The sequence below is a fragment of the Scylla paramamosain genome, chromosome 28 (genome assembly GCF_035594125.1).
Source record: "Scylla paramamosain isolate STU-SP2022 chromosome 28, ASM3559412v1, whole genome shotgun sequence".
Classification (NCBI taxonomy): domain Eukaryota; kingdom Metazoa; phylum Arthropoda; class Malacostraca; order Decapoda; family Portunidae; genus Scylla; species Scylla paramamosain.
This window is the reverse complement of record NC_087178.1, coordinates 19,435,778-19,445,353: the sequence shown is the minus strand read 5'-3', so window position 1 is coordinate 19,445,353 and position 9,576 is coordinate 19,435,778. Positions and strand designations below refer to the sequence as shown.

The window sequence follows — 9,576 nt, the reverse complement described above, 5'->3', positions numbered from 1 at the left end:
ATTAAGGCAACCACCCTCCAACACCTCCAACTTCTGCACACTTTATCCGATATGCCTTGAGGTATTGACCAAAAGACCCTTCTTCACCCACATACTGCCTTGGTTCTTTCCATGCTGGATTATAGATGCCATATGTGTTATTTAGCATTTACCTCTTTCTTTAGTACACCCAGTTTGCCATTTAGCCCTCTGCACCTTTCACTGCTCCCCAAGGTGAAATTTTCTTTGCACAATCAGTATCCCATTCCTTTCATGCTAGCGTGCATTTCTTTCCCTCAACTATTGTGCCTACCAATCCTATCAGTTTTCTTTCTAGCTAAACTTAGTATTTCAGTCCTTCCACAATGTTAATATCTTATGTTTACCCTTACCTGTTTGCGTACACACTGCTTTCTCAGTTTAGTTTTCCCACACTCTCTCCCCTCCTCCTCCTGCTCACACTATATCTCCCAGGCTCATCCTCCCTACATCTGCTCATCAGTCATTTCCAGTTACCCAAATCTCATATTCTACCATAAACTTTATGCTTACTTCCTTCAATATCCCATGTATATGCAAATAGGGCTCTTGTCTCAGAAATTCACAACTAGTTCTGCTGCCTGTTTGTCTGTCAAATCCATTTGTTTTTGCTGGGTATTGAGTCATGTCAGAATCCCCAGCAATGTAAAAGCTAATTTTCTTGTATGCCTTGCCGTAATGATCTCATATTCTTGCCTCTTCCACAAAATACCTGTTATCAACTACTATTTTACATTCAGAATGTTTCTTTACAGCCACTGGCAGTCTTTCTGGCCCAATCTTTTCAGTAATAAGCAGGGGGAAACTCAAGTTTCCCCTGGATATATATGACCTTCAAGAATGGGTGGTGGGGAAATGCACTCACTCATATTGGTCACACCCACCTCACACACAACTTTGCTCCATGTCATGATCCCCTCCCAACCTTTGCTCCCTTTTGGTACACTTTATTTTATGGCATGCCCCTGCTGTCTGGGCATCAAAACCCTTCCCAACATCTCCTCCCCGCTCTTAGTGTACCAGATGTTCTTACAGAATCTTTCCACTTCTCACTGCAGTTTTATCTCCATTCTCCAACAGACCCACACTCTTTTACTATAATCACTCCTTAATGTAGCTCTCATGTAAAGTAACTTGAATCCCTAAACAGTATCCAACACCATTTTGTAAACTGTATTGTCTGGAACATTATAGTCTGACCATTACTCGCAATTCAGCTTCTAGTTAACAGACTGTATTTGTGTATAGACAGGGATGCCTTGTTGTGATAGTTGCCCCATTGCAGATAACTTTTAACACATTAAGCATCATGGTGTGATGTAAAGTCTAAGATATCTTGAGGATCACACACAGTCCTTTATTCTGTACATACTTATCTATGCATGGTTATGAAAACCCCTTCTCAGTAGTTAATTTATTGAATCAAGCATCGAATATATATATAAACATAAAACTATGTATATATAATCTATAAATATCAAAACAACACCATCCTTATAAAGCAACACTGCATACAACATAAACAGCAATTAAAAATCAATAATAGGCAACATGGTAATTAGATATTTCTAAAATTATCTTGTAGAATAGTCATGCAATATATCTTTCTTTGCACGAGTGTCTTACATACAGTAGGTGTAACAGTATTCTTCATATAATTATTTTAGCTAACAACATGTACATTGTAAGTAATGAAAAGCATAAGAAACATATGAACCAGCTGCTGCATTATTGCTTAACTGCTCATAAACCAGCTGGTACTATATGCTTATTGCTTGAGTGCTTTTCAGGTATTTGTGCAAACTAGATAACTTTTTTTCGTCCTTGAAGCAAAACATTTAACACGTCATGTAAGCTACAACACTGAGTCTAGAAGCTCCCTCAGAACAGCTCAGATTATCAACTAACTGTGTCTCAATTAAAAACATACGAGTGTGATACAAATCACAAAGAAATATCTATAGGAAATAAACTAGATAGAAAATAATAAGAGCAATAACAAACAATGACAAAACCAAGACAGTAGAGAGTTTCTGTTGGTTTATATCCTTAGGTTTAACAAGATCATCATCTGGAAGAAACAGGGATGTTGACTCCCTCCTCTGTTTTTCAGAATGAGGAGTTACAATGATCTGACTTGAACCCTTTTCTTCTGCTGATGTCTCACATTCTGTTTTCTGAGTGTAGGGATTCAAGAAAGTAACTGATTCTGACAGTCTCTGAGCTTTATATGCCACTGGCTGACAGAGTTTATGAACTTTGGTGACCGTGCTGGACTGGAATTCTTTCCACGACACTGATGGCTTGGGTGGTGTTAGGCCAGTCTCACCCCTGGAGGATGGGCCAGGCTTAGGCTCTGCATAGTCATGGACTTCTGGCAAAGGGGGCAATGGCATCTGGGGTGGAGGTGGCAGGTTGAGCACTGAAGGCCTGCTTGGTGATGCTGGCATGGTTGATGGGCTCAGATGGTAACTGAAGCTGTATCCTCCTCCTCTGTTAAAATCAGCCTTCTGTTTATTAGAAATATCCAAAATAGCTTCCTCTTCTCTAGCCATGGCTCGGTGAATCTCCTGAGACATGGGAGCAAACCGATTTTGCTGCCATACTACATTATCTTTCTCTGAGGAATCTTCTTGGAATACTTTAGTAATGGGCAACTCAGACTGCAGTGCACTCTTTTGAGTCTTATGGTGACTCTTGGCATGATGGCTTAATAAGGCCACTATGGAAGGTACTCTTCCCTGGTATTTCTTTGGGTTTGATCTTACACTCTGGTAGAGAGGTTCCATCATAACTGGCCCCCTGGATGAAGTATTTGGCAGCTGTTCCTTATTTGAACCTTTGCTCCTTGACCAGGGAACTTTCGCACTTATCTGGGGTTTTTCATCTTTTCTTTTCAAGTATTCCGGGCTACTCCACATCGCGTTTTGCCGGACTTTCTCATCTACTGCCCAAACAACAAGACAATTCTCTGAGATATCCTGTGGCTTGCACAGGAGTGCAATAGAAAAGTTAATGTCGGTTTGGAAACACTTAACATGAACAACATCATGGACAGTATCAAAAAAGTCTGGGTCCTCACTGAACACAATATTACGGGGAACATAAGAAATAACAGTGTTGCCTACATCCACTTCTTTGACATATGAAAGTGAGGGATTGACATTATTAGTTGTGATAACAATCCTGCTGGTCTGTGGAGCTCTTTGCTGCAGGGTTGGGTAAGCTGTATCAAAGGTTTCACTTGACTCTTGGGACTCATGACTTAGTTTGTAGTGCTGCCTATTGTCATCTAAAGGGAAGTAGGTGCTAGTGGGAAATTCATGTTGGCACAGCACAGGGAGTGTAGAGGGATCCTGGGGCAGGTTGTTCAGGGGAAGGATGGTGGCGTAGCCCGGCTCTCTTCAAATGTTAGCGGAGATGTTGAGACTTCGCTCTATGTGATCCAACTCCCATAACACCTGGAAAGAATTTGTTTGTTTTTAAATGATAACAGTGCCCTAATTCTAAACCCTTTAAAATTTTTCTTTAATAAAGTTGGAAACAAATAAGCAATTATCAAATTAGCATTTAATGCAATCATTCATTCTTCACTGTTGGTAGGAAACTGCCATAATAAAGATTATGGCCAGATTTAGTATAAGCTTTTTAAGATAACTATAGTTGTGCATATTTAATATTAAGCAAAAATTGTCAGTTTCAGAGACACACCTCCAGAAGGCAGCCTGTGCTCCACGACTGTGCTGGATTGGAGTCTTTACAGAAGGCACCCTCGGCATCTGTCAGCTCTGGAAGGGAGCGCCAGGGGGAGGTAAGTAGATGGGTGAGATGGTTGGCCATGAGGGACTTCACATGGCCCATAGTGCGGGCCAGCTCTTCAGTACCCCCCACCTTGGGTGCAATGGCAAGTTGTGCACGCAGAAGCCACCCAACAGGCCATAACCACTCCTGAAAGGATGAGAGGAGGAGGAGTCATTATCCATATGAATGTCAGTCTCTAGCAAATGTTCTTAGATAATTACTTAGCGTTCTCTGAGTGTAGAAAGGATAGTACTAGGTCAAGTGTGAAGAAACCACATTGTGTTAAGATCAGTTGAGGAGAATCTTCCTCATTAAAGCCCTACAGCTGAAAAGGTTTCCTGAAGTCCACTGACTTGTGGCTTGCGGTTGGAGATGAAGCTCCTCATGTACATAACTTCATCTCTTAACTGGTCTGTGGGTCAGTCAGCCTATCATTCACTGCAAGTTTTATATCTCTTTCCTGTATCATTCTTTTTTTTCAGCAGTACTTACTTGATTAAGATTCCTCCTAATCATTGGACAAAAGAATAACACAGTAATATGTATGAATGTGAAATTAAAATAAGATTGTGGATGTGTTCAGTAAAAGCTGACCAAAAAAATAAGAGGTATTATGAATTTAAGTAAGATGGAGTTAAATTTAAGTAAGATGGAGTTAAAGTGTTTATGGCACATTATCTATGATGCATTATCTTTAAATTGTAAACAGAACTATTATTATGTAATAGAGGATGTTTTCCTGAACACAGTGATATCAGATCTTTGGTAAGGCAGAAGAAGAGGGTGGTAAGCCAGACAACAGTGGCTTTGTGTGGGTATTTGTTCTCATGATGCTAAGCCACTTGTCATGTAACTCATAAACTCACATTATCTTTTTTTTTTTTGTCAAATTGTTTAATTTTAACACATTTATTTTTGTCAAATTCAGTTTCATTTAACACATGAATAATTTACAATAATTTTTTTTTTGTCTAATGATCAAGAAACCAAGAAAGTATTGCACACATTAATAAATACAGAAAAGAGAAAGTAAAACTTGTAGTTTGGAGAGGTCAGCATTTCAGTAGGAGACAAACTGACAAAACCAAGGACTGATCAGCAATGAGGTTATTAAAGTAGGTTTGGCTCCAGTTCCAAGCTACAAGTGAATTCTAGTCCAAATATAGGTACAGTATCTGCTGAAAATTTCAAGGCAAAATGACCTCTAGTCCCTTTGATGAAGGTCTATAATAAATGTGTGCATCCATCACCATTTCATCACTTGTGGATGAATATTCTTAGATGACAGCTTTTCACTGGTTTTAAGAGTCTGCTGTGTTATTAGAGTTGTCATAATTCCCATTATAAGCCCAATCCTTAGGATCCAGTGTCTTTATGCCCAGAGGACCTAGCAAGATTTCTTCAGCATTCTTCAGTGCAACCCAGGCATTTTTGGGTGTAGTCATTTCAGGAGCCTGCAGACAAGATAGAGGGTTTTAAATCTTTCTTACAAAGATACTCAGCTGTCAGAGAGGAGATTTGTCCTGCTTCCCCGTTGTCCCCTCCCATGTATAAATCACATTGTCATATTTAGCCTGTCATTAAGATCTTGCTTTGACTTTCAGGATGGTTGGAATGATGATTCAAGAGAAAAAAACTCAGCCTGCATGCAAGCATGCATTTGTTGGGTTGATATCAGAGTGTACAAGTCCAAGTAAGGTAGCAATTTTTGCATAGCTCAAGAAAGCACATGCTCTACCAACTGGCCAAATTCCATCTCGTGCTGTGGTTTCTGGATGCCAAAGGGAAACCCCGCCTACAAGCTTATAGGATGTGAATATCTGTGTCACAGCCTAAAACAAGCACATCCAGACATCTAGACATCCAGAAAAGAGGCAGAATTTGGCCAGGTGGCAGAGCATGTACTTTCTTGAGTATTGCAAAATTTGCTGCCATACTCCAACTTGTACACTCCAATATTTCCTTCCAGCCAAGGCATGCTTCATGCAAGGTAATTATTCAAGTCGTGATCTCTCAAGTTATAATCTTTTGAAGTGGCTAGCTAAATCTGACAGAAAATTATTTTGTATGGGTAGAAGGGGGGAGAGGTTAGGGGAAACCAGGACTAGCCTCTCTTTCAACAGCTGAGTAACACCCTGACTTGAAACTAATGTCAGGCTATACAGCCTGTCAGAGAGTTGCCATTGTACAACCATCACTTGCAAGTGATCACTTATCAAGGGGAGTAGGGGACATCTTTTCTTGTAACTTTCCACAGGTGTTGTAAATTTAGGGCTTTCTCCCATTCATGCATCAACAGCTGCTCTTCCTTCATCCCAGTCATGCTCCAGCTTTTATGCACAGACAATCTGATTTCAGTATCTAAGACAATTTACCTTCCACTTTCCTTTATCTCATATATCTAGCCCAGTATTCTATACCAGTTTTTCTTCTTCCATTTTCTCCATCTACCTAAACTATTATAACTCCCTTTCTGGCTGATTCAGCTGACTCCACAGTATAGGGTGGTGAGATTATACAGATAATCTGTTATAAATGACAGGAAAAATGTTAATTAGCACTATTAGACTTTTACTTACTGGACCCTGATGATAATTGAAGCCATGGGCTAACTTGGAGTCTGCTGTGTTATTAGAGTTGTCATAATTCCCATTATAAGCCCAATCCTTAGGATCCAGTGTCTTTATGCCCAGAGGACCTAGCAAGATTTCTTCAGCATTCTTCAGTGCAACCCAGGCATTTTTGGGTGTAGTCATTTCAGGAGCCTGCAGACAAGATAGAGGGTTTTAAATCTTTCTTACAAAGATAACATGGAATTGTTGTGTGTTTTACGTGTACTGATGGGATGAACAAAAGGAGACAAATTAATGTATTACTTGAAGAAATTAATACTAATGTATCACGTGAATAAGATACAAGGTAAGAAATTAATGCATCATTCTTATAAAATATAAAGTAGGGAATAAACATATCCAGTGGCAGAGTAGCACAGAGATGACGATAATGCACCTGCCTGAGAAGCAAGACCTTTATGTATCATTATAAACATGTCAGTCTTATTCATGAAAGCTTCCATTTTCCTACTCACCACAGCAATAGCAATTGGGAAGTTGCACCGCAACTGGAAGTCTGCCCAAAATTGTGAAGCATTGTGAGAGTCTTTGTATATTCCTCTGCGGTGAATTAACTCTGGTCTGGGTTCACTTTCAGGCATTGGGGTTTCACTGACCCAGAAATGCTTTTCAAAGTTTTCTTCAATTTTCTTTTCCCAGAATTCATATGTCCATTTAGTTACCTTTCCTGGGTTGCAAAAAGAAAGCAATTTAGTCTACAAATAGTGACAAAATTTGTCTTGTTCATTAATGTTAATTCTTCATCTATTAAATCATTAACTTTGATTAATATGAAAATGCATTTGATTTCAGTAGAGGTACATACAGAAAATGTACTGATAAATTGCATTGTCACTGGACATCACACATTCCCACACACCTGTTCCATCACATTGCTCCACAGTATTGTAGGAGTATTTGCCCTCTTTGTGCATCCGACCTAGGAAGGCAAGAGCAGACTTGCAAAGACCAATAATTTCTACAGCACTGCCATCACGAGGTGTTGCTGGTTTACCCTTGGTGCCTGCCAACTCACTTGATCCCATTTTGTCCATCCATGTACCACAGTTATTCACCGAGCCACCATACACAAAACCTGTAAAAATAACTCTGGCTTAATTATATTTACATCTATGGGCCCTTCATCATTGGCAGTAATAATTTTATGAGGTTTGGTGCTATCATTCTTAAGTATGTGCAGGTTCCTCACCGGTTTCCAGGTCAACTCCCACATTATTGTTGAATCCATCATCATTCATCTGCCGGTCAATCTGGAAACCTGCATTCCTTTCCCTGAACTTGACACCTTGGAAGTGGCGCTGGAGACCCTCCTGGATGACTTCCTCAAGCAGTTGGTCCTGAAAAATATGTAAGTGTGGGGAAGCAAATTTACTGATCCTGTTTTCAAAGTACGTGTTTTCATTGACGAAGTATATCACCATTTATTGAAAACAAGTTTAGGTTTAATCAAGATACCTTCTTGGGTTTAAATTAAGATACCTTCTTGCTTTCATTATTAAACTAAAGTTTTCTCAGTGAATGCGTCTTAAATAGCAAGACAATGTACAAAAACTTACAGATTTCCCAGGTTCTTGTGGAGAACAGTCATCTGATGGGTATAATCGTGAAACCTTGTCTTTCAGAATTTCATGACCATTGGGCACAACTGTTACATATCTGAAAGGATAATTTAATGTTTAGAAATGGGTGTACTGAAAGTAATTAACAGTGAATACTGAAATATGAAGATCTACTTAACTCTTAAAAAGAGCCTACAAGATCACAACCAAACATAAACACACCCTAATAGGCTATTTTCATTTCACCAACCATGCTTCATGTATGATTTATTTTCCTTATAAAAGCTGTATAATACTACTATGCTACTAAACATTAACCTACCTTTGGATAGCCTGCAGCCAGAACCAGATGGCATCTCGACAGTTGAACCTTGCCTTTTTCCCACCATCCAGGAGGTTTGGAATAAGTCCATGACGCATTGTGCCAGCAAATCCCAAGATGATCCACCTGCTCAGTGAGACAGATCAAATATTTGTTAATTCAAACTACTCTGGTTATAAAAGCCAACTGAAAAAATTTGCCATAAGTGAATTCAGTAAAGAGGCCTTGGAAGTGAAACTAAAAAGTGAAGTACACAATATAATGATTAACTAATTCATTATAATCAGATAACTAATTAATTATAATCAGAATGTTATTTTCAACATTCCAGGCTTCATTATATCTGGTTTATCTTAAACTCACCTGGCTTCTTCATATCTACTGGTGATGAGAAGGTTTCCAGGGAGGGCAATGAAAGTGTCTCGACCCCAGTTTCGCATGTAGCCAACAGAGAAGTGAGGTAGTCCTGAATGGAAAGATAAAGGAATCATTAAATATTATGAAAACTGCATGTAAAACAAATTTTTACCAGTGACTGCATAACTGAGGAAATTTAAGGAATGCAGATGAACAGTTTAGCAAGAGTTTAAAGGGGGTACAAATGGAGTTTAGTTTTGGTTTGTGTGTGGCCACAAGTAGTTTTATGAAAGGGTGCTAGAAAAAAAAATCAATGCAAATAAAATTTAGTATTACAAAATTACAAAGACCGTGGCTTTACTTTGGAGAATGACATGGTGAGACTTGCGAGGTAAACAAATCTCTTATTCTATGTTGTATACATGATTATACTAATGTATTTGCTATTTGATCAATCACTACATGTATTATTATGCTTGTGCATTATACTCATTATATGTGTATAAAATGTTTTAATTATAAAGTTTTCCCATATCCATACGTCTGCCAGGAGTACCAACCTAGCTCACAAGCATCTCCAATGAAGGGAAAGGAAAGGTGATAAGGATGATTTATAGTATGGCTATTGGACTCACCAGCTGCAATGGTAGCAGACAACTGAATTTGGTTACCAGAACCATCAGTGAAAGAAGGAGGCTTGGGGTCCCTCAAGTTGGGAGACAAAGGTGGCAACAGGGCAGACTTCACAGTGCCACAAAATTGCACTGAGCATAAACCAAGAGCCTTGACAAAGTTTGACCCTTCAGAGATGAATCTGCAAAGATAAGAATGTTGATGATGTTACCAAGGACTAAAGCACAGATTGGGTAATTTATCTTTAAGCAAA

The 9,576-nt window shown here is 39.0% G+C and overlaps 2 protein-coding genes across 14 annotated transcripts in view; both read right to left on the bottom strand.

Moving 5' to 3' along the window:
• Positions 1-1,420: 1,420 nt before the first annotated feature.
• Positions 1,421-3,422, bottom strand: LOC135115057 (uncharacterized; the record flags this gene model as incomplete). The annotated part of the gene is made up of 1 exon (XM_064031536.1): positions 1,421-3,422. A coding segment is annotated over one exon (1,446 nt), but the record flags the coding sequence as incomplete, so codon positions are not given.
• Positions 1,421-9,576, bottom strand: part of LOC135115054 (glycogen debranching enzyme-like) — an 80,562-nt gene continuing 72,406 nt past the window's right edge. For 12 of the 13 annotated variants that reach the window (XM_064031524.1, XM_064031523.1, XM_064031527.1 and 9 more), the window contains 10 exons: positions 9,326-9,504; positions 8,697-8,799; positions 8,334-8,459; positions 8,009-8,108; positions 7,642-7,789; positions 7,312-7,527; positions 6,908-7,119; positions 6,399-6,584; positions 3,730-3,966; positions 1,421-3,479 (listed from right to left, as the gene is read on the bottom strand). In XM_064031524.1, coding sequence (XP_063887594.1) covers positions 3,423-3,479; positions 3,730-3,966; positions 6,399-6,584; positions 6,908-7,119; positions 7,312-7,527; positions 7,642-7,789; positions 8,009-8,108; positions 8,334-8,459; positions 8,697-8,799; positions 9,326-9,504 — 1,564 coding nt within the window. In that variant the 3' untranslated portion in view covers positions 1,421-3,422. Of the gene's footprint in view, positions 3,480-3,729; positions 3,967-4,862; positions 5,274-6,398; positions 6,585-6,907; positions 7,120-7,311; positions 7,528-7,641; positions 7,790-8,008; positions 8,109-8,333; positions 8,460-8,696; positions 8,800-9,325; positions 9,505-9,576 lie in introns of those variants that run through there. The other variant, XM_064031518.1, reaches the window with a different exon arrangement.